This window comes from Marmota marmota, unplaced genomic scaffold (assembly GCF_001458135.2).
Source record: "Marmota marmota marmota unplaced genomic scaffold, marMar, whole genome shotgun sequence".
In the NCBI taxonomy this organism is placed as follows: domain Eukaryota; kingdom Metazoa; phylum Chordata; class Mammalia; order Rodentia; family Sciuridae; genus Marmota; species Marmota marmota.
Genome location: NW_025999941.1, coordinates 10,923,484 through 10,946,735, shown reverse-complemented (window position 1 = coordinate 10,946,735; position 23,252 = coordinate 10,923,484). Strand labels below are relative to the sequence as shown.

The window sequence follows — 23,252 nt, the reverse complement described above, 5'->3', positions numbered from 1 at the left end:
TTCCCTCTGGTGACTGCTGTACTCCCAGGCCTCTGGAGGCTGTGCGTGGGCCCACTTAGAACAGTGGCAGGTTAGGAGTCCAGGCTCTGCAGCCCGAAGCCTGGAATTCTGTCCACCATTCCACTCCCTCCCTATATGACTTGCCATTCCCCACCTGTGTCCCTGCATCAACACAATGAGGACAATGATGCCATTATTATGGTAAGGTGCGAATGAACTTAACACACGGAAAGTGCCTGGAATCATGTCTGACACACAGTAAATGCTCGTAAATGGCCCTTGTCCTTGCCCCAAGAGAGTCTGGTGGTCCCTCTCGGGGCCTCTGCTCCCAGGTTAGGACATGCATTTTAGGAGAAGTGCATTGAGCTGGGAGAAGAGCAACTGGATGGAGACCCCTTGAAGATCAGCACCTGAGGGTCTTTCATCTGGAGCTATGCTGTTTCTCCAAAGAGTCTCCCTTTTAGCCTGGCACAGTGGCACATGTCTGTGATCTTAGCATTGGGGAGCCTGAGGCAGGAGGATCAAAGTCAGCCTCAGCAACTTAGCAAGGCCCTAAGCAACTCAGCAAGACCCTGTCTCAAAATAAAATATAAAACAGGCTGGAGATGTGGCTTAGTGGTTAAGTGCCCCTGGATTCACTCCCTAGTACAAAAAAAAAAAAAGCCTCCCTTTTCTTGGTGAGGATGTCTGCATGGCTCCAGTATTCTACAACCTAATGGGGGTTGGGTATCAAGAAGGGAGAGTCAACTATTTTTCCCAATGTGAGTCTGTCCTGATTTCCCCATTTCTAGTGAAGGGTTTCACCCATACCTACTAGAGGGAGGCACTCTGCAGGGCAGAGAAAAATATCGCATTAAAGAAACAATTATTCGATACTATCTTTGGAAGCACGGTAAGGAAGACTACTCAGGATACACCATAAGTGTAGGGACAACTGCAACAGGGTCTGCCATGGAGCTCAGTTCTGAATGCAATAGGGACAAGTGGGAATTTATAGCCAAGAGGACACATTGAGGGGAAGAGGCGTTCTGGCTAAGCCAACTAACAGGATTCTGGGTGAAGACAGGTCAGGTGATCAGATCTTACCTGGGAGAGGTGAAAGAGGAGGGTCCTGATTAGATATCAAGGTTGATCAAGTATCCAGGGTGACCAGATATTCAGGGCGACAGTTTCTGGCTGAACTGACTTTGAAGCCTTCTTTGCTAAAACTGGATTTTACAAGGAACTGCACAGATGGGCTCAGGAGAAGCCTCAGGAGCCTGACTAAAATTTGGCCAAGCAGAGAATCTTTGTCACCCCTTCTAGCCTATTTCCTGGCCTGCAGAGCCTCTGAAGTGTGAGCCTCCCTGGGTTCTGTGGCAGGATCTGGCCCTTCTTCAGCTCTTCCCACTTTCCAGAACTGTGTGTGCCTCCATCTCTGTCGTTGCCTCCTCCATTATTCCCTGGTTCCTATCAGGATGCCACTGTTTATCTTCTTTCAATGTGACTTCTGTGGAGATTCAGCAGGGAGGGGATAGAGCAAGTTCTCATTACACCATGTTGCACCCAAAGGTCCCGTTTCTCCTAGTATAATTTTTAAATAAATGAAGGTACTGAAGGGAGGTGGGAAGCATATTGGGGCCATTCAGGCAGCCAGGTTTCCCAGGGAGCCAGTCACACCCACCGCCCTGCCTTCCTGGCACTTACAACCCTCTCCTTCCTGGTGACTGCAGGACAGATGGGATTTTCTCCTCTCTCATTCGGGTGGGGGCCATTGCCTCGGACACCAACAAGAAGTGGTACATGTTCGATGGGCCAGTGGATGCTGTCTGGATCGAGAACATGAACACGGTGCTGGATGATAACAAGAAGCTGTGCCTCAGCTCCGGGGAGATCATCAAGCTCACAGAGGTGCACCTGCCCACTCCTCCACAGCTGGGTGGGCCTGGAGGCTGAACCACACAGGTCAGGCCTTATCCCCTCCATCCCTGCCTCTCAGGGCCACAGCTGTGTCTCAGACTATCACTGTGACCCACCCAGGAGCCTTCCAGCCAGTGGCGCTCAGACTCAGCTCCCAGCCCTGCACACCATCACCTTGCCGTGTCTTATACAGCTAGCTGCTCTGTGCTACCATTTCAGTAGACCTACTTCCTGTGATTCCCCAAGCCCAGGGCCAGGAGGACTGTCCCGCCATTCCTTGGCTGATGTGGCCCAGTACCTCCTTGACCCACTTTCAGCCATATTGGCCCAGTCTGGGTTTAGTGTCCAGCCCATCCTAGAAACATACCCAGGGTCTGGTGGGAAGTTCCCAAGAAAGAGGGCTATGCTCTGGGCATAGAAGCATTTCAGTTTGCATGCTGATCTGAGCTCTTGAGTCGTTCTGAGAACACCTGGCAGTCCGTGTGGACCTGTGTCCATCGCAGGGGATTCTTGAGCAGAGCACATAGTTCTTATCAGACTTTCTAGGCCTTCAGGGACCTCAGGCTGGCCAGAGAATCCCAGGAATCTCCCAATTTTGGCTTCTCCTCAGGGATCCCAGGAAGGCCACATTCTTGATCCCCACCACAGCCCTGTCCCACCCCATGGCCTGCCCACAGATCCTTCTAGCAGGATGGGTAGCCCCCCACCCCTGCCATGACCCTGCAGCCTCCTCTGGCTCTGGGGTCCGGCAGCTGGCACACTCACATGGATTATCTTGGCACCAGGCAATGACCATGATGTTCGAGGTGCAGGACCTGGCAGTGGCCTCACCAGCTACCGTGTCCCGCTGTGGTATGGTGTACCTGGAGCCCAGCATCCTGGGGCTCATGCCCTTCGTTGAGTGCTGGCTAAGCAAGCTCCCTGCATTGCTGAAGCCCCACGAGGAGCAATTCAAAAGTCTATGTGTCAGATTCCTGGAGGTTAGTGAGGGTATGGGTATACCCAGCTAAGTGGGGTGGCAGGGCATTGTGGCCACCAGCCGTGAGAGCTGGGTGCTCACTCCCTCCAGGAGTCCATCGGCTTTGTTCGTTCCTCGGTGAAGGAGGTGATCGCCTCAACCAATAGCAACCTGACCATGAGCCTCCTCAAGTTGCTCGATTGCTTCTTCAAGCCCTTTTTACCTAGAGAGGTACAATCCCGAACAGCAGTGTTGAAAGCATGATCCTTCTTGCCCCCTGCTCTTCCTGCCCAGGGTTACCTGAGGGCCCTGGATCCCAAGTCCAGTTTCCTGGAAGACAAACCAGATTGGCTCAGCATAGGTCATGGGACCTCCCCCTCACCCCCAACCCTCATCCAATGGGCTGTAGAGAGGCAAAACTATGACACATCCCTACCCGACTTCCTCAAGCTGCCCGGTACTATTCCTGTCTTAGCCTAACACTGTGCCTTCCATTCCCAGGGCCTCAAAAAAATTCCTCCTGAGAAACTGAGTCGCATCCAAGAACTGATCGAACCCTGGTTCATTTTCTCCCTGGTCTGGACTGTGGGTGCCACTGGAGACAGCAATAGCCGTGACAAGTTTAGCCAATGGCTAAAGACCAAGATGTCCGTAGAGAATGTGAGCGGTGGCAAGCCCCCAGGCCCCGCCCCCAGGGGCCAGCAGCTGGCAAACCTCCTGAGCCTCAAAACTGCTTTCTTCCTGGTCCTCGGCAGCTGACTCTGCTCTTCCCTGAGGAGGGGCTGGTGTACGACTACAGGCTGGAGGACGCTGGGATCAGCAGCACAGAGGATGATTACGAGGAAGACGAGGACAGCAAGCAGGTGCCGCAGGCCTGCCCAGGAGCCGGGGTGGGGAGGGCCGCACTGGGAAGTGACCATTCTCCCTGAGGAATAATAGCCACAGAGAGGAAGCCACAGGGACAGGCACCAGGTCTCAGACTGGGGGTTATTTTCATCATCTCATGGTTCCTTACAGCCCCACTGGGTGGGTCATTATGTGCCCACTTTCCAGACCAGGACATTGACTCAGAACAGTCACACCTGGGCAGAGCTGGGCTTGAACCTGGAGCTGGGAGACCTCAGTGGGTCTCCCTTCCCAACCGTGTACATTTCCTGGTTTCAATTCTGAGCCCAAGGACTGGCTGCCCCAGTTCTACTTAAAAGTCCCATTTTGAAGTTACAGCTCAGCAGTAGAGCGCTTGCCTAACACGTGTGAGGCACTGGGTTCAATCCTCACATGTGCGCTTTCTCTCTCTCTCTCTCTCTCTCTCTCTCTCTCTCTCTCTCTATANATATATATATATATATATATATATATATAACTATTTTTTTAAAAACGTCCCATTTTCCAGGTTGAGGATGTGGCACAGTGGTTAAGTGCCCCTGAGTTCAATCCCTGAGACCAAAAAAAAAAAAAAGAAAGAAAAAGGAAAAAAATCCATTTTCCCAAGAACCAAACTCCCTAAAAGGCTCAAGGGAAAACTCTGTGGCCTGCCTCAGTGTCAGTAAGGTCTCCATGAGCCCACCCACATTCCAGAACCAGGACCCTAGTTCAAGACAAGCGGGATAGAGAGTCACTGTGCAGGGTTCTGCTGGGGGGTGGGGTACAGGGCATATTTGGGTCAGAATGGTCAGAACCTTTCCCAGTGGGACACGTTGGTTTGTCCACATTGAGACTCCCCATGGAGGGAGGTCGGCAAGCTAGGTCAAGGGCTGTGGGTGAAAGGATTCATGTAGGTGTGGTTGGTGGAGAGACTAGGCCAAGAGGCCTCTGACCATCCAGCTGATACCAGTGCCCTTGGTTCTGACCCCTACATTCCTTGGTTAGCCTAAAACTAAACAGTAAGCCCTTTTGCATTCTGGGTTGTCCAATTCCCAGAGCTTCTCCTTCTTGCAGAGACCTGGGGACTCGAAATCACTAGGGTGCCTCATGATCAGGGGCAGCTGTGTGTAGGGAAGCCCCCACCTAGACAGATGCATGCAAGGAGCCTCCACCTGCATAGCTATGTGCAGAGAGCCCCCATTCTGGTGGTTTTTGCTGGGAGTCCTCCGCCTTATACAGAAAGCAGGGCAGGGGAATTCCTGTTTCTTCTGTCAAAAGCGGCCCCTCTCCTGGACCCTCTTGCCAAGTCCAGCAGTGCCATTCTTTTCCTTAACCGCAGCCAAAGGTGGGGTGGGAGGGGATCTGGGTCCAGCCTAAGCCAGATGTGGTTCCAGGTGGCCTGGGTGAAGTGGATGAACTCCTCAGCTCCATTTACCATGACACCAGACACCAACTACTGCAACATCATCGTGCCCACCACAGACACTATGCAGATGTCCTTCCTGCTGGACAAGCTGCTCACCAATCACAAGCCTGTGAGCACCCCCACCCTACCCTGCCTCAGCCTACCCCAAGTCCCAGTGTAGGCTAGCCCCCTACACTGATAAGGTAGCAGCTCCCCCTGTGTGCCCACCCTGTGTGTGCTCTGCCTGCCCCATCCCCGCTCTCCCAGGTGCTGTGTATTGGGCCAACGGGCACAGGGAAGACGCTTACCATCTCCCATAAGCTCCTCAAAAACCTGCCGTTGGAGTACATCAGCCACTTCCTCACCTTCTCAGCCCGCACTTCAGCCAACCAGACCCAGGACCTCATCGACAGCAAGCTGGACAAGAGGCAGGGCACCCACCACTTGTTCCTTCCTTGGCCCTAGTGTCCCTCAGCCTGGATGAACCATGTTCCTGGGTTTTCCAGAACCCTCCCAGGGGAAGCTGGAATATCCCCCACAAGAGGCGCTGGGTTCTTTTGCAGACTGCTCTAGAGATTTCTCTCCATCAAGATTCCTCTGGAGCCTTTTGGGGTGCTCATCCTGGGCTGGGCATCTAGGCAAGGCTGTGGGTCTGTCTTAGAGATGCCTGTCATCCACCTGCCTAGGAGATAAGACTCCCTTAAAAGAGCTCACACAGATGTCAGTCCTAGGACACTCAGAACAAAATAGGGCTGGTCATGAGGTCTAGCAATTTAGAGGAGGCTCAGATTTAGTGAGGTACCATCCTCTGCCCCTGGATACTCAGAGGACCTGGTGCCCATGAGTGTTGGGCTCACACAGTCCCTCCTGCAGGCGGAAGGGTGTGTTTGGGCCACCCCTTGGGCACAACTTCATCTTCTTCATTGACGACCTGAACATGCCAGCCCTGGAGACATATGGTGCACAGCCGCCCATTGAGCTATTGCGCCAGTGGATGGACCATGGAGGCTGGTATGACCGCAAGATCATCGGTATGTGCCAACCCAGGCCTGCAGGGCATAGGCTACATTCACTGGTCAGGATTATTGTAGGCATCAGGGCCCATGAAAATATTCTAAGTTCTCTAAAAATCAGGGGAAATGAACTTTTAGGTTCAAAGAAAAATTCTGATGGCCATTAATGCATCTGTCCTTTATACCAATACAGTTACAAATTATAATTTTAATATATGTGCTTTTCACGGGAAAGCAGCCCCACAAAAATCATAATGCAGTTCTGGGCGGGGCCCCCTCCTGACTTCCTGCCCCCACTCAGGAGCCTTCAAGAACCTGGTGGACATCAATTTTGTCTGTGCCATGGGCCCACCCGGAGGAGGCAGGAATGCCATCACCCCAAGGCTTACACGTCACTTCAACTACCTGTCCTTTGTCGAGATGGATGAGACCAGCAAGAAATGCATCTTCTCTACCATTCTGGGCTGTTGGATCAGTGAGTATTAGGTGGGGACAGGAGAGGCTATGGACAAAGACAGAAGCCCAGCCCAGGTAAGCCACTCCAAGGACAGCTGGGCAGCCACTGAAAAGGACCAAGTGGCTGAGTCACTTAACTACAATCCCAGCTTTACTCCTTACCCAGCTGTTACCTTTGTTTAACAAGCTCATGGACCTCTCTGAACCTCAGTTTCTTCATCTTAAAATGGGTAATGATGATATTAGGACCTGTCACTCCAAGTCATGAATGTTAGTGAATCTGGCATGAAAACTGGCTCATGGTGATTGCTGAATATATAACAGATACATGAATACCTATATGTATCCACCCACATAAATACACATGTCCATATTAGCATTTGCCCAGAAACTCAGATGAAACGATGTTACTTTTGTAATTAAGAAAAGTCCCCAGGACATGAAGGAAGGAGGATCCTCCCTGGAGCTTGGGGAAAAGTCCCCCCCAAGATGCTGTTTCCCTCCCACCCAGCACACACTCTGATGATTGAACTCCATTTGGCATGGCACCAGGTGGTTGACAATGGAAATCTGTCCTGGACTCCTGTGTCCCCAGGGGCAATGAGCTAGGACTTAACTGCATGTCCAGTTGGGGAATTGGGAATGGTCAGCAGCTACTTTAGGAGCTTCTCAGCTGGACACAGCTGACTACAGTGGCTACACAGCAAGAAACCCACCTAACTCCAAGGCCTGTGTCTTTCCCTCAATCCTTTAGATGGGCTCCTTGGAGAAAGAAGTTACCGAGAGCCTGTGCGTAAGTGTGGGCTGGGTAGGAGCCTGGGAGGGCATGGATGGAATGGGGCTACTGGTTCCAGGATGATCCCAGGGTTCTGGTTAGGTGTGCTGAGGCCAGAGGCCACAATAGACCATCCTTAGGCTCAGATGGGGTCCAGAGTGAAGGTCAGCACCAACAAAGGTCAACTGCCTTCATGGGTCATTCATCCCTTTTTATGACCAATCAATCCTTTAGGGCCTGGGTTAGTGTCCAACTGATAGTAGATATAAAGTAAATGCAAGATGAATGAATAAATAAAGAAACCCAACAACCTCCCTACACACTATGTTATCAGCCAGAGCACAAAAGAGAGAAGGCCTTCTCCAAGGAGCAGGCAGGAGCAGGAGAACTGGGAGTGTTTTGAACGGGGGGCAGGCATCCTTCAACCAGCAGCCTCGCACAACTCAGATCTGTTGGTCATCACTGCAGGGCAACTGGCCACTTCAGACTCTGTCTTCTCTGCATTTCCACCTCTTCTGTCCCCTCCTCTCAGCTGAAAGAGGTCATCAAGTTCTCTCTTTGGGCGTCCATACTTGCCTGCTTACCTGCATCCAGCCTCCCTCATGGTCCATCTTCTCCCTTTTAGGATGGACTTCCTGCTTTCATGCAAGCAAGCCCTTCTCTTGGGCTTGCTGGGGGATGGGATCCATCCCTCACCCAGCACCAGTGTGCCCTGCTCCCCTGGGCATTCCCTCAGCATGCAAACATGACCCAGTTCTCTCATCTGAACCAAACACAAAACGCCCTCTTTTGGCCAGCTACCTTTCTACCCACCTTGGTCCCTCGCCCCCACTTCTCTGCTCACCTTGATAGCAAAACTCCTCAACAACTTCTTCCTGCTGACACCAGCTGTCCACCCCCACATTCCACAAGCCACTGCTACTCCCCCAGAGAGTGTTCTTGTCACCAGTGCCCTGTGTGACCATACCAATGGTCAGCTATATGTCCTCATCTGCCCTGGGTGTCAGCAGTGTTGCCCCATTAGACAGACCCTCCTTCCTGTAGCTTCCCCCAGCCCTCCACCCTCTCTGGATTTCCCTTCTTGATGACCGGACTTTGCTATCTAGTCTCTTCTCCCTCTTTCTATGCTATCCTCAGACAGTCTCGTCCTGCCTCTAGTGATAAAAGCCAGCTTTGAGTTGATGACATCCAAGTTCAGGTCCTCAGCCCAGACCTCTCCTCTGAACGCCTGACTCCACATCTCTTGTCTATCCACTGGGCATTTCAGTGTGAACCTGTCCAAACCCAAACTCCTGGATGCCCCACTTCCCAGCCCCTTTCCCATCTCACCTTCCAGGTGTTTAAGACAAGAGCCATGACATCACCTCCAACCACTGTCTTCCCCTCTTCCTCTTGCACCTCATCTCATGTATCGGGAAACCCTGCAGAATCTGCCCCATATCAGCCACCACTCATCACTCTGTCCTCGCTCACCCCATGAGTGCCACAGCCCCTCCCCTGGTCTCCTTGCTTCTGTCTTCACCTACCTACATTCCATCCCCAACTTACAGCCAGAGGGATGCATTCCTCATTTGCTCAACATCCATGCAAGAACCCAAGTTCCAACAGCAGCTGGAAAAGCTGTCTCCAGTCTGATCTCATCTCCTTCTACTAGGTCCCTCCTGGCTGGTCCTTAACACCCCAGGAATGCTCCTACCGCCAGTCTCTTGCCCTTGCTGTTGAGATAAACATATTCTTGCATCTCGCATCTTTGGTCTCAGCTTGAATGTCCCCTTCAGTAAATCCTCCCTCAGCACTTCTGGAATGGGCCCTAAAGCCAAGCCCTGGCATGCCCCAAACCTCACTCCTGCTATAAATCTGTCCTTAGTACTTATCATGAGGTCACTGTGACCTGCTCATTGTCCATCTCCCTGATAAGAATGTCAGCTTGGTGACGGAAAAGAGTACCCAGCACCTAGAATGGTGCCTGTGTTCAAGAATGAGCCCCTCTCCTGCCCCTTCCCTCCTTTTTTCCACTTCTGGGAACCTCCTCTACCCCAAGGTCTCACTGACAGAATTTTGATTCCCAGCAAAGAATTGGACAATTTTCAAAAAAACAGCAAAAGGATCTATTAGTGGTGACCTGCAGGTATAAGGAGCTCTGAGGGGGGCTGGTGAGACCTGAAGATCAGGATGGAGCTCCAGGTCTCTCCAAACTTACCATGCAGCATGCCTGAAATCTGTGTAGACCAAATGACCCCTTCCCATATGTCACCCAGGGCTGGTATGTCTATGTCCGGGCACAAGCTCATAAGGCAAGGCTGTAGGGCCCCAACCAGCATTGACCCCAGTAGGGCCAGCAATTGTGTGCATACACCTGAGTTCCAGGATGCACAGAGGGCTATGTCAGTAATGAGGGAAGCACAGAGCAAGAGATTTCTCACTCTGAGGTGGGGGCTGCAGGAAGTCCTTGCAGAGGAGGAAGCATCAAAGGTGAGGCCGAGGGGTGAATGGAAACCAAACCTGCAGGCCAGGAGAGGGGCACCTGAGGGGTGAACTCAGCATAAGCAAAGGCAGAGGGGTGAGGATCTGCAAAGGCTGCATGGGGAGCTTTCATCCATGTGACCCAGGCCAATCTCCATCCCCACAGCCGGGGCCCCCCACCTTGCTACCTTCAAGGATCCCCTGGTGGAAGCCACCATCATGGTATATGCTACCATCACCTCGCAGCTGCTGCCCACTCCAGCCAAGTCTCACTATACCTTCAATCTAAGGGATCTCTCCAAGGTCTTCCAGGGCATGCTCATGGCTGACCCAGCCAAGGTTGAGGTAAGAATCTGGCAGGCTGTCTCCCCAGCACCCACAGCCCTTTCCACCCTCCTGGGCCCCCATACTGCCCAAAGGCTTCCATGTTATGATCCAGCTTGGCCCACAGTGGGGCTGTGACATGCAGGTGCCAGGACCCCACTAGCCTGGCCTTTGTGCAGCTGAGCCTATCCTATAGGTCGAACTCATACCTGGAATGGCCTGATGGGGGTCACACAGAAGAGGGAGCCAGAGCAAGTAGGAGAGGCCAGATGTGTGAGACTATCTGGGAGGACTACCAAGAACCAAAGACCCCCAGGTAGAAGGAGCAGGAAGTGCAGCAGTCAGTGGGGTGTCAGATGCTCTGGGCCAGACTCAAGGCTGTGGGGCTCCAGCGTAGAGCTCATATTTCACCCTGAGGGTGATGAGGAATCATGTGGAGCCACGGACTGGACAGCTAGTGTGTGTGGCCGGGAGGCTAGGGTGAACAGGACAGAAGCCAACCCGGGCCTTGCTGAGCATATAGTCAAAGGAGTCTCGAGAGGAGCCTGGGGACTTCCTGAGGGTGGTCCAGTTGTCCCAGGAGAGTCAGGGATGCTGGGATGGAGATGGCAGAAGAACCAGAGATGGAAAGAGGAAAAGATTCAAAGGAGATTTTTAGGGTTTGTTGAGTGGTGAGGTGTGGGGTGTCAGGAAGGTGAACCAGGCCTCTTTCCTGGGCTTGGGGTCTCGAAAGCTAAAAGAGGGGAAGTGATAATCTTGAGGCTGGCGGAGCTGGGTGCCCATCAGGAGCTTGGCCAACTGGGCCTGGAGCTGAGGGTGGAGAGGCCTGGGCAGCACTGTGCAGTTCCTCTGTCCTCCGTCGGTCTGCATATAACACCTTCCAGCAGCCCCTGAGTGTGGCTCTGCTTGGGTTGTGGTAGGAGCTGGCCCCAGATCAGGGGCCTAGGAGCTGTGGCTCCTACTCCTCCCATTCCTGGTGCTTCAAGATGGCTAAGACCCCCTGGGGCCAAAGGCTGGCAACTGATGCTGGGGTGCCCACAGGACAAGGTGCAACTGCTGCGACTGTGGTACCACGAGAACTGTCGTGTGTTCCGCGACCGACTGGTGAACGAGGAGGATCGCAGCTGGTTTGACAAGCTCCTAAAAGGCCATATGGAGAAGTGGGAGGTGACCTTTGAAAAGGTCTGCCCCTTCCAGCCCATTCTTTACGGGGACTTCATGACACCAGGCTCAGATGTGAAATCCTATGAACTCATCACCAGCGAGCAAAAGGTGAGGGAGTCCAGGCTGGTACCTTACCCTTGGTGAATGCTCTTTAGTCTGCTCCCTGGGACCCAGGCCCTCTATGGTCACCACCAGGGAAGTCAGGCAGGCTCTTGGCTCCTCTGAGGCCATGTTTCCCAGCCCATCTCTGAGAATGAGCCTATGGTTCAACTGAGACAGGACTTGGGGGACAAGTCCTGTAATGGGGACATGCCAGGCCAACCTGAGTGTTATCATTCCCACCCCTAAAGGGGGAAGCAGGGGCTCTGGAGCCATAGCGTTTAGCTAGGACCCTAGGTAGACAGAGTTGGGGCCTCTATCAGTGGCCTGCATGGTTAGAGAGGGCCTCCTAAGGACTCTCTTCCACCTACATCTTCTCCTAGTTCCTATAGCTCCCACCAGGGTCCCAGGGCCAGTACCACCTGGTGACCCCCAGAGGAAGCAGGCAGGACTCTGATCCTCACCCTCAGTGCTGGATGATGCATCTTGTGGGTCTGGTCTCTTTCAGGACAGCATCCCTCCATGCACAGAAAGATCAGGGCCAGCTGCAAGAGCTGGTGAGCTCCTTGTTAGGGGAACACTTGGTGCACAGGGTTCTAACCAGTTGAACCCATGGCTGGAGTCACTGCCAAAGCAGTGGCAAAGGGATTCCCACAAGGAACTTCCTCAAACCATCCCAAGGCGGAGCTACCTGGGATTCCAAAAAAAAAAAAAAAAAAGATGGCACTGTATGCCAGGGCAATCCATCTGAAGCTTTTCTCAGGGGATCTTACATATAGAGGGGGCTGCTGCTTCCCCATAATTCACTGTGTGACAAGAAATGTTCTAGTATGTTCACAAGGGGCTGGGTAATGGAGTTTATATGGGGTTTAGGGAACTTGGCTGGAGGTGGAGCTAACTTCTACATGGAGCGACATGGAAGATCATTCAGCATTTCAAGTAATGACCTAAATCAGTTTATCAGTGACTGGGAACGTTCAAAGCATCAGTTTGGGTTCACGCCTGTAGAGGAATAGCTTTAGCTGGCCAGATCACAGAGTGGTTGGGATACTCTGTATTTCTTGGTTGAGACAGAGCAAAGTGGGAGGTGCCAAGGAAACTCTCCAATGGAGGAGAGCCACCACCCCCATCTTTACCTCCATTGCCCCCAGATGATGCAGGTCATCGAGGAGTACATGGAGGACTACAATCAGATTAACACAGCCAAGCTGAAGCTGGTCCTCTTCATGGACGCCATGAGCCACATCTGCCGCATCAGCCGTACTCTGCGTCAGGCACTGGGCAACGCACTCCTGCTGGGCGTGGGTGGCAGTGGACGCAGTTCCCTCACGAGACTTGCCTCGCACATGTGAGGGCCCCTGGGCTTGGTGGGCAGTGGGCAACCAGTGGCAGACTCAGTTTGATTGGTGTTTTTTCATGATGGTGGAAGTTTGGGGTAGCCCCAAGATTGTCTTTCCATGGGCTCTGGAAGGACTGGGAATGGGACCTAAACCCCAACAAGAGGCAAAAGCAGTGCCCTGTAGAGCTGTGGGGAGGGAGGCATAGCTGCAGGCATCCTGGAGGGCTTCAAAGGGGAGACGTCCATGGGCCTTTTCTCAATATGAGAGTGGGGAGGGTATCAGAGATGGAAGGGTATTTCAGGCTGAGAACAACTTGAAGAAAAGTCTAGAGGCAAGAGAGCAGGTTCAGGGTCTGGAGAGTCTGCAAGTTCTCCCCAGAATAGAAGCAAGACTCCAGATAGCTGGGCAGGGTGTGGGTGTCTACCACAAGTCCATGCCTGGTCCCAGGCCCCTGGCACATCTTGACCCAAACTCCTGCCTCTAGGGCTGAGTACGAGTGCTTCCAGATTGAGCTATCCAAGAACTATGGCATGTCTGAGTGGCGTGAAGATGTCAAGAAGGTCCTGCTCAAAGCCGGCTTGCAAAACCAGCCCATCACCTTCCTGTTCTCAGACACTCAGGTGCTACCAGCATGGCAGTGGGCAGGGTTCAGGGTGGGCTGGACACAATGCCATCCCAGTGTGGCATCCTGGGCCTAGCTCACTGTCAGTCAGGGCAGATGTGGGGAGGAACTGGCAGGACCAGATAGACTGGGCAGGAGTATAGGGCCAAACTAACCTTTTGGAACTAAGGGGAACATAGATCATTACTCATTCTCCAAGGGTGCCACGGCCAATGGCTTCCCACTTTAAGGACTTGTGCTGGAGACCAATGGCTTCCTTCTGAGGGGCTGCTCCCTCTGGAGCTCCTCGGGCGTGAGGCCTCTCCCAGGACTGAGGAGAGGTTGTTGCTCTGAAGCCACAAGACAAACTGGGCAGCACTTAAGCCTGGCTGGCAATTAAGATTGGACCTGGGACCTAAGCTGAATCTCCAGAATGTACCCCATTCTGGACAAGGGTCCCTATGCTCCCAACCCTGCCTCAGTCCCAGGGATCCTTTTAGTCAGTCACTGAATCAGTAAAGTGAAGATGCCTCTGACACAGACCAGGTGTCTCTGCCCAAAGATTCTGTGAGCAAACTGGGGTGTGGAGGCTGGGAAGTGAACAGGAAGATACCACCCACCCCCAGGACCCAGGGTCCTGTCAAAGCCCAGCAGTTCTGCTCAGAGCCTCTGCAGCAGGTCAGGGTGGGTGCAGGTCCATTGCTATGACTTCCAAGACCACTGAGTGACCCCGGGCTTCCGAGAACCATAGTGGCACAGTCTATAGAAGGGGCTGTTGTAAAGGTCCAGCGAGACTGTGGTCATGGAGCTCACCACACAGCAGCCATCATAAAGACTTAGTACCCCGCCCCTCATCCTTCCACAGATCAAGAACGAGTCCTTTCTGGAGGACATCAACAATGTCCTGAACTCAGGCGACATTCCCAACATCTACAGCCTTGATGAGCAGGACCAGATTGTCAACACCATGAGGCCCTATATCCAGGAGCAGGGCCTGCAGCCCACCAAGGCCAATCTCATGGCTGCCTATACGGGGCGCGTACAAAGCAACATCCACTTGGTGCTGTGCATGAGGTAGAGGCAGCCATTGTCAGGCCACACTGGGGCCCCAAGTCTGGGGAGACAGGGATGCTGAAGGCCTGGGTGTGTAGGTCTGAGATAAAATGTGGCCCCAGGCCCGGCCATCATGCTGTTGGGACCAGGCCGCTATGCTAGTATGCCCTGGCTGCCATGCCACAGGGCTGTCCTGGGCTCCTGGGGGTGTAAGTCAGTGTCTCTGGGCCTCATTTTGATCCTGGGCCTGCAGCCCCATTGGAGAGATCTTCCGAGCTCGCCTGAGGCAGTTCCCCTCCCTCGTCAACTGCTGTACCATTGACTGGTTTAACGAGTGGCCAGCAGAGGCCCTGGAATCTGTGGCCACCAAGTTCCTGCAAGAGATCCCAGAACTGGAATCTTCTGCCAAAATCATTGAAGGACTGGTAGGTGTCTTGGTGAGGAGCAAGCTCTCGGGGAGAACTGTTTCATTTTGGGAATGGACTTAGAGAGTCCCTGAGGCTTGGGTGAGAGGCCCATGCCCACTATCAACAGTAAGCCTTTGGTCGGACAGTTTTGCCTAAGTCTCAATTTCCTCATCTGTACTAGGGAGTGGCATGGGTCTAGGGTAATATAGGATGCTTGGCATATGGGTACGTGGTTCCTGTTTCCTTTCTTCCCTGAGGGTTTCATGGCAGGTTTTTTCTTCAAGAACCCCCCTAACAAGACTCCAGAGACCACAGATGGAGGTGGGCTGGTGTGTTCATCAGCTTTGCATTACTGTGACCAAATACCTGACAAGAGCAACTTAAAGGACAAAATATTAATTTGGGGCTTACATTTGTAGAGGTTCCGTCCATGGTCAATCGATTCCATTGCAGAACATCATGGCGGAAGGTCGTAGTGGAAGGAAGCTGTCAGCTCAGGGCAGCCAGGAAGCAGAGAGAAAGCTAGGCACCAGGGACAAAATGTAAACACACCTGCAGTGACCTACTTCCTGTAGCCATACCCTGCCATCTGTGGTTATTACCCAGTACAGTATTCTTTCAAATGATTGATCCATCAAATGGATTAATCCACCGATCAGATCATAGCTCTCATAATTTAATCATTTTACCTCTGAACATTCCTGCATTATCTAACATGAATTTTTTGGCAGGGGGTGTGTGTACCAGAGACTGAACCCTTAGGAGTGCTTAACCACTGAGCAACATCCCCATCCCTTTTTATTTTTTGTTTTGAGACAGGGTCTTTCTAAATTGCTTAGGGCCTTGCTAAGTTGCTGAAGCCGATCTCAATGTTGTGATCCTCCTGTTTCAGTCTCCCAAATCACTGGAATTATAGACATATGCCACCACACCTGGCTAATATGAGATTTTTTTTTTTTGAGGGACACCTCACATCCAAACCATAACAACCAAATCTGTTGGATAGAACCTCATAGAGTAATGGCCTTCTGGCGATCAAGATTTAAGTCAAACACCACATTTTCCCCACCCAGCTATGGTCGGGCCTTGCACCTTCTTTTCCCATAGTTCCAGCCTTGGAGAGGACACACCATAGGTCTCTCAGTGAGAGGCAAGTCATGGGAGCTGTGGCAAGAGCACTGGGCCACAGTTAGGAGACACCTAGGTCCATATTAAAAGCCAACTCTGGGCCTAGGGGTTTCATCAGCATAAGAGGTGACTTGAACTGGAGGTTGTAAGGATCTTGGGAAAGACTGAGGTATGGGGATGTCATGGCCCCCTCCTTGGGACCAGGCTGTAGTAACTTTGTGGGTACCCAGTGTACTGTCTTTGCAGGGGGACCATAAAACCTGCATCCATTGTCTCCCCTATGCAGACTCAGGTGTGCGTGTATATCCACCAATCAGTGGCCAAGAAGTGCATCGAGTACCTGGCAGAGCTGGCCCGCCACAATTATGTGACCCCCAAGAGCTATTTGGAGTTGCTCCATATTTTCTCCATCCTCATTGGGCAGAAGAAGCTGGAGCTTAAAACTGCCAAAAACCGCATGAATAGTGGACTTGATAAGGTGGGTTTGGGGGAGGCTGGTGGACAGTAGCTGTAGTTCTGCCTGCTCGGTGTTTGCCAGGGTGACCCAGCATTTGAAACTGCAGCCCACGGTGTTTAAACAGGTGACTCCCTCCCTCCATGGAAGAATAAAAGTTATCAGCCAAAGATGAGGCTAAAGCAGGCTATCCCGCAAATTCTTGGGAGACTGGGCACCTTACTTTGGGGTCCACTGAGCAACGTGGGAGTCACTGAAATTGTTATGGCCCCCCTCTCAGGAGTGGGGGTGGCCCAACAGGGCCCTTTCCCCCAGGATTCTCCAGACCTGGCTCTCTCTCTCTCTCTCTCTCTCTCTCTCTCTCTCTCGTCCCTGTCACACCTGTTTTACTCTCTGTTTCCCCCACCCTCCAGTTACTGCGGACTTCTGAAGATGTAGCCAAGATGCAGGAAGAGCTGGAGGTTATGCGTCCCCTGCTGGAAGAGGCTGCCAGGGACACTGTGCTCACTATGGAGCAGATCAAGGTTAGGAGTGCTCCAGGACCCTCCCCCCGCAACCCCTGAGATGCCTGGCTCTGTCTGAAGATGCTCAGCATCTCCAAACAATCACCTGATCACTAGCTACCTGACTTTCTCAAGTTATTTAGTCTTCGTATGCTTCCATTTCCCTATTCGGCAGTTACCCGTTTATTTGGCAAGTGGTTGGTCAGAACTTATCCTATGGTAGGCGCTCCCTGGGCTAGGGATAAAGAGTGGCCTTGACAAGGTGGGTTTGGGGGAGGCCTATGGACAGTAACTGCAGTTCTGCCTGCTGGGCAGAACAGAGCAAGGCAGATGAACCCAAACAACACCAATAACCCAACACAGACTGAGTGGCAGGGTTGCCACTGGCAGACATGTAGATTCTGCACAACAGGAGGGCCTGCCTTTGAGGGCCCCAACTTCCCTCTAAACCTCATCAAACTTGTACATTCATTATGAAAGTTTTCAGGCAGTAGTCCAGAGCCCTGCTCTACCAAGTCAGGATATTGCAAAATTTTTCCTAGAAGAAAGGTAGGAGGAGTGCCTTTCTTTGTTGTACATGAAGGGACCCTGTCAGGGGTGGGTATGCTCAAAGCTGGACTGGAGCCCCAACCAGGCACATGGTGAGGATTCGGGATGCGGAAGGGGCAGCTGGCCTTCCCAGATCTCTATGACCTGTCACAACTGGGAGGGCCCTTGGAGAATAGGACATCCCAATTTTCATTTCCTTCCTTCTGGGAAGACCAAGATACAAAGGGGAGAAAAGGAAGGAGAGCACGCTCTGTCCCTGTCACTGGCCACCAGCTGAGTTCCCCCTGTCTCCCATTCCCAGGCGGATACAACCATTGCCGAGGAGACCCAGAAATCAGTGCAGGCGGAGGAGATAAAGGCCAACGAGAAGGCCAGAAAGGCACAAGCTATTGCTGATGATGCTCAGAAGGATCTGAATGAGGCACTCCCAGCCCTGGATGCGGCCCTGGCCAGCCTGCGCAACCTCAACAAGAGTGATGTGACTGAGGTGAGCAGCTGGGTGCCACCTGGCATGCACTCTTTTTTTTTTGGGGGGGGGGGGACGGGTACCGGGAACTGAACTCAGGGGCACTCAACCACTGAGCCACATCCCCAGCCTTATTTTATATTTTTTTAAGAGACAGGGTCTCACTGAGTTGCTTAGTGCCTCACTTTTGATGAGACTGGCTTTGAACTCAGGATCCTCCTGTCTCAGCCTCCTGAGCCACTGGGATTACAGGCGTAGGACACTGCGCCTGGCTGGTACTCACTCTTGTGTTCTTCTCTGGTATCCTCTTGGGTCCGGTGGTGTTTCTGAGCCCTCCCTCTGCACATCTCTTGGAGGCCATGGTCAGGAAGTGGGCAGAATGAAGGCTAGACCCCAGCTGCCTGGGCCTTCCCACCTTTTGCTAACCCCCAGGGAGCCACCAGCTTGAATCTGACCTCAGAGAATCTTTGGGCATGCATTTGGCCCTGTGACAATAAGGACTTGTTTGGCAGGGCCCATTCTGTCTGACAGAGTTCCTGTCTGGGGTAACCACTCAATAATGGACCTCCTCCTTCACCACCTCATGCTTTGGCCCACAGGTACGTGCCATGCAGCGGCCACCCCCAGGCGTGAAGTTGGTCATAGAAGCTATGTGCATCATGAAGGGTATCAAGCCCAAGAAGGTACCTGGAGAGAAGCCGGGCACCAAAGTGGATGACTACTGGGAGCCAGGCAAGGGGCTTCTGCAGGACCCGGGTCGCTTCCTAGAGAGTCTCTTCAAGTTTGACAAGGTGAACATGTCAGGCACCTGGGCCAGCCATGGGGTGAGGACAGGACCCAACAGAGCAGGAAAGCATGTGGGGAGCTGCATCTCTCTGCCTACTCCCTGTCCCCACCAGTAGCACCCTGTGGGCCACATGATGAGTGGGACCATGGGGCATGGAGCCTGCCCTGAGGAGCTCTCTGTCTGGTAGAGTGGCAGCAAATCCACCAACAGATGGACATTGAGGAAACAGGGACCAGGGTAGGCTCCTGGGGCCCATAGGATGTCACCCACAGTCACTCCAAGGCTCTACAGTCTAAAGATTCCCTTTCATGCTCTTTCCTTCCTGGATCCTCATGGCCTTGGCCAAGACCTTCACTGTGTGCTCTACAATCAGCTCTCTTCCTCAGCTTCAGCATCTGAGCTTCAACTTCCCTTATGTGTCTCTGGATTTCTCTGTCTGTCCATGTGGGGCTCTCAGTACCCAGGTGTAAGTGCTCTCTCAAGGATTATGCCATGGTTAGATCTGACTGGAGCCTGCAGCCCCCTTTAGAGGAACTCTCTCCAGCCCAGGAACTGGTCAAGGGCAGCTGCCTGTTGACCACCAGGTGCCAGGATCAAGGACTGGACATCCCTCTCACTGAGCTCAGAGAATGGAGACAGTGGGCCATCTCAGCAGCCACTGGACCCCCTTTTGGCTACACCATTCCTCCTCCTCCTCCTCTTCCATCAGATGGAAAATCAGAGAGACCCAGAGGCCTATTTAAGCCTCTCTGAAAGAAGCATCCAGCCAGGAGTGCTCAGGGCCAGGGCTCAGGCTCCCCTGGACCCGCCCTAAGCTCAAACCTGTGGGAGTTCCTTAGCAATGCAGTTTCCTAGGTGCATTGTGAACTACCAGGGTTCACCTCTCCCCAGGTGGGACAAGAGCCACAGGGTGTGGGAAGCTCTTGGGACCTGGTTGGGCATCAGAACCCCTCCCTCTTCTCCACACCTCCTGGTGCTCTTGTCCTCAAGAAAGAATGCTTGACTTTCATTTTGTTTTTAAATGGGGACTTGTATATGATCAGACCTTGAGGCTTCTGAAGAATTCATGTGAAATTCTGGGAACACTGACATTTCCTGTTCGCTCAGCCTTTCTGGGCTGTTTTCTCTTTAAGGAGAAGGGCACTGTACTGCACAGGGCATAGGAAATAGAAACAGGATCTGCGTGTCCCCGCAGAGCCCCTCCCCTGCCACCAAGCTGCTTTCTGAGGTCTTGATTCCCATCCCAGGACAACATTGGGGATGTGGTGATCAAGGCCATCCAGCCATATATTGACAATGAGGAGTTCCAGCCAGCTGCCATTGCCAAGGTGTCCAAGGCCTGTACCTCTATCTGCCAGTGGGTGCGCGCCATGCACAAGTACCACTTTGTGGCCAAGGCTGTGGAGCCCAAGCGGGTGAGAAGCAAGTACAGCGGGTGCGGAACTGGCTCCCCCTCACCCACCGCCCCAGGTGCTTGCTGGCAAATTGACCCCCGCATCCTCTGCCTGCAGCAAGCCCTGCGGGAGGCCCAGGATGACCTGGAGGTGACACAGAAGATCCTGGAAGAGGCCAAGCAGCGCCTGCGGGAGGTGGAGGAGGGCATCGCCACCATGCAGGCAAAGTACCGAGAATGCATCGCCAAGAAGGAGGAGCTGGAAGTGAAGTGTGATCAGTGTGAGCAGCGGCTGAATCGGGCTGACAAGGTGTGTGCCTCCGGACAGGGGCCAGGGTGTTTTGGGTTGTCTTAGCAACCTCAGGAGCTGCAGTGGGCAGAGCCAGTCCCAACCCCCATCCTAGCATCCCAGAGCCTCCCCGTGGTGCTACCTCTGCAGCTCATCAATGGACTGTCGGATGAGAGGGTGCGCTGGCAGGAGACGGTGGAGAACCTGGAGAACATGCTTGACAACATCTCTGGTGATGTGATAGCGGCTGCCGGCTTTGTGGCCTACCTGGGCCCCTTTACAGTAAGGAGCCTCCAGCTCTGCCTCTGACCAGCCTCACCTCCCAAAGAGACCCTCCTTTAAGGTCTTACCTCCCAGAGGGCAGCCTGCAGGGCTAGACCTCTGAGCCAAGTTCTGGAGACACAGCAACTGTATGTGCCAGGCTCTGCCCTAAATGCTTCTTCCTGGATCCCATTTAGTCCACCCAGCTGCCTGTACAGGTGGGTGGTGTTAGTGTTACCCCTGTTTCAGAGATGAAGGATGAGGTTTGTGGAATCCCCAAGTTGCCTGAAGCAAGTCCCTGGCTCCCCAGACCTGGGTGCAGAACTGTGGTGTAGCAGGAGGTGAAGAGGGTACCAGGGCTGTCTAGTGCAGCGGTCCTGAGTCAGGCATCTTCCAGGGCCAGTACCGCACAGCGCTCTATGACCAGTGGATCCAGCAGCTCACAAAACATAAAGTCCCGCACTCCTCCGAGCCCTCATTGATTGGAACACTGGGGAACCCTGTGAAGATCCGCTCATGGCAGGTACTGGCCCCAGGAGGCAGGAGTGACCTGACGGGGCTGCAGGGCAGGAACCTCCTGTCTCACTCGTTCAAACTCTCTTTTCTGGCATCTGGTTCAGAGGTGTCTCCCCAGATCCTTGCCAGGTCTGGCAAGAGGGTGGAGGACAGGAGAAGAGGAGAAAACTAGGCGATGCAACACAGATGCTAGCTAAATGGGAGGAGAGGGCTTAAGGGGGACTTTTAAGAGTAGAAGAGTGGTCAGACACAGTGGCACACACCTGTAATCCCAGCAACTCGGGAGGCTAAGGCAGGAGGATCATGAGTTCAAAACCAGCTTCAGCAACTTACAGAGGCTCTAAGCAACTTAGCAAGAGCCTATCTCTAATAAAACATTTTAGAAAAGGGCTGGGGATGTGGCTCAGTGGTTGAGTACCCTGGGTTCAATCCCAGGTGCAAAAAAAAAAAAAAAAAGTTGGGATAGGGTGGAGGAGCAGTGTCCAGGGGGAGGTTTAAGAAAGTTTTCTAGAAAGAAGTCATGTCTCAATAGAATATTACTCAGCCTTAAACAAGAATGAAATTATGGTATTTGCTGGTAAATGAATGCAACTGGAGAATACTATGCTAAGCGAAATAAGCTGATCCCAAAGAACCAAAAGCCAAATGTTTTCTCTGATATGCTGATGCTAATTCACAAGGAGGTGGGGACAATAGAGGTATTTTGGACTAGACAGAGGGAAGTGAAGAGAGGGGAGGGGGTATGGGGATAGGAAGGATAGTGGAATGAATGGGACACTCTATGTGCATATATAATTACATGACCTGTGTAACTCTACATTATGTATAACCAGACGAATGAAAAGTTATATTCCATTTATGTCTGATGTATCAAAATGCATTCCACTGTTGTTTATAACTAATTAGAACAAATAGAAAAAAAATATGTAAAAAAAAAAAAAAAAAGAAGAAGAAGTCATGTCTAAAGTAAACCCTGAAGGGGAAGTTTAGTTGGCAAAAGGAGAGAACAGAAAGGCTATTGACAGAGGCAATCGCCAGGATGGCCAACGGGTGGGCTTTGTGAAGGTGGTATCAAGGACTCCGTAGACATGAGGACAGAGAGGCCCAGAGGAAGAAGGCATCAGGAGCCAGCCCAGGAGCAGGGGAGAGGCAGGCGCCCTGGAGACTGAGACCTTGCCCACGCTTCCCCTGCCCCACACATCTGAGGGCTGTAATAAGGAGAAAGAAGTCTACAGCCAAAGCATGAGTTAGGGAGCAGCAATGCCCCCAGGTGACCCTGCTTGTAAGACAGCCCTGGCTCAGTCTGGTACCCGGTCTCCCACAGATTGCCGGCCTCCCAAACGACACTTTATCAGTGGAGAATGGGGTCATCAACCAGTTCTCCCAGCGCTGGACCCACTTCATTGACCCCCAGAGCCAGGCCAACAAATGGATCAAGAACATGGTAAGCCCACCAACCAAGACTGCCATCCCACCCCGGCTGGGCTGAGCACATGGAGGGGCAGCTGAGTCTCAAACTCAGTCCCAATCTGCCCCCTCCCCCTCCAGGAGAAAGACAGTGGGCTGGATGTGTTCAAGCTGAGTGACCGCGACTTCTTGCGCAGCATGGAGAATGCCATCCGCTTTGGCAAGCCGTGCCTTCTGGAGAACGTGGGCGAGGAACTAGACCCAGCCCTAGAGCCTGTGCTGCTCAAGCAGGTAGGCCAGTGTGGGGAGGATGCCCACGGGCTATAGGCCTGGACAAGGAGCTGACCGTGCCATGCTGGTGAACTCAGGCCCGATGCACCTGCCTGTCCACAGACGTACAAGCAACAGGGGAACACAGTGATGAAGCTGGGGGACACAGTGATCCCCTACCATGAGGACTTCAGGATGTATATCACCACCAAGCTGCCCAACCCACACTACACACCCGAGATCTCCACTAAACTCACCCTCATCAACTTCACCCTGTCACCCAGGTAAGCCCCCACTGGGGATCTCCAAGCATCAGCTCTGCCTCCTCCTACCCAGCTATTCCTTGGCTACCCCCAGGCTGGGACTTGGCCAGCAGGGGTGAGGGGAGTCTTTTCCCATTTTAGAGCC

At 52.8% G+C, this 23,252-nt stretch overlaps 1 protein-coding gene across 7 annotated transcripts in view; it reads left to right on the top strand.

Moving 5' to 3' along the window:
- The window catches only part of Dnah1 (dynein axonemal heavy chain 1), a 70,552-nt gene that overhangs the window by 39,854 nt on the left and 7,446 nt on the right, over positions 1-23,252 (top strand). For all 7 annotated transcript variants that reach the window (XR_007346878.1, XM_048801164.1, XM_048801166.1 and 4 more), the window contains 27 exons: positions 1,713-1,890; positions 2,685-2,879; positions 2,969-3,088; positions 3,359-3,517; positions 3,613-3,720; positions 5,116-5,256; positions 5,394-5,554; positions 6,000-6,157; positions 6,441-6,614; positions 7,350-7,388; positions 10,000-10,178; positions 11,199-11,429; positions 12,572-12,768; positions 13,245-13,380; positions 14,227-14,435; positions 14,668-14,839; positions 16,236-16,427; positions 16,817-16,927; positions 17,757-17,942; positions 18,521-18,712; positions 19,956-20,123; positions 20,220-20,411; positions 20,541-20,672; positions 21,049-21,174; positions 22,492-22,611; positions 22,716-22,865; positions 22,968-23,128. Coding sequence is in view for 6 of the 7 variants with exons in the window: in XM_048801164.1 (XP_048657121.1) it covers positions 1,713-1,890; positions 2,685-2,879; positions 2,969-3,088; positions 3,359-3,517; positions 3,613-3,720; positions 5,116-5,256; positions 5,394-5,554; positions 6,000-6,157; positions 6,441-6,614; positions 7,350-7,388; positions 10,000-10,178; positions 11,199-11,429; positions 12,572-12,768; positions 13,245-13,380; positions 14,227-14,435; positions 14,668-14,839; positions 16,236-16,427; positions 16,817-16,927; positions 17,757-17,942; positions 18,521-18,712; positions 19,956-20,123; positions 20,220-20,411; positions 20,541-20,672; positions 21,049-21,174; positions 22,492-22,611; positions 22,716-22,865; positions 22,968-23,128 (4,287 nt within the window). In the remaining variant the exon portion in view is untranslated. The remainder of the gene's footprint in view (positions 1-1,712; positions 1,891-2,684; positions 2,880-2,968; positions 3,089-3,358; positions 3,518-3,612; positions 3,721-5,115; positions 5,257-5,393; positions 5,555-5,999; positions 6,158-6,440; positions 6,615-7,349; positions 7,389-9,999; positions 10,179-11,198; positions 11,430-12,571; positions 12,769-13,244; positions 13,381-14,226; positions 14,436-14,667; positions 14,840-16,235; positions 16,428-16,816; positions 16,928-17,756; positions 17,943-18,520; positions 18,713-19,955; positions 20,124-20,219; positions 20,412-20,540; positions 20,673-21,048; positions 21,175-22,491; positions 22,612-22,715; positions 22,866-22,967; positions 23,129-23,252) is intronic.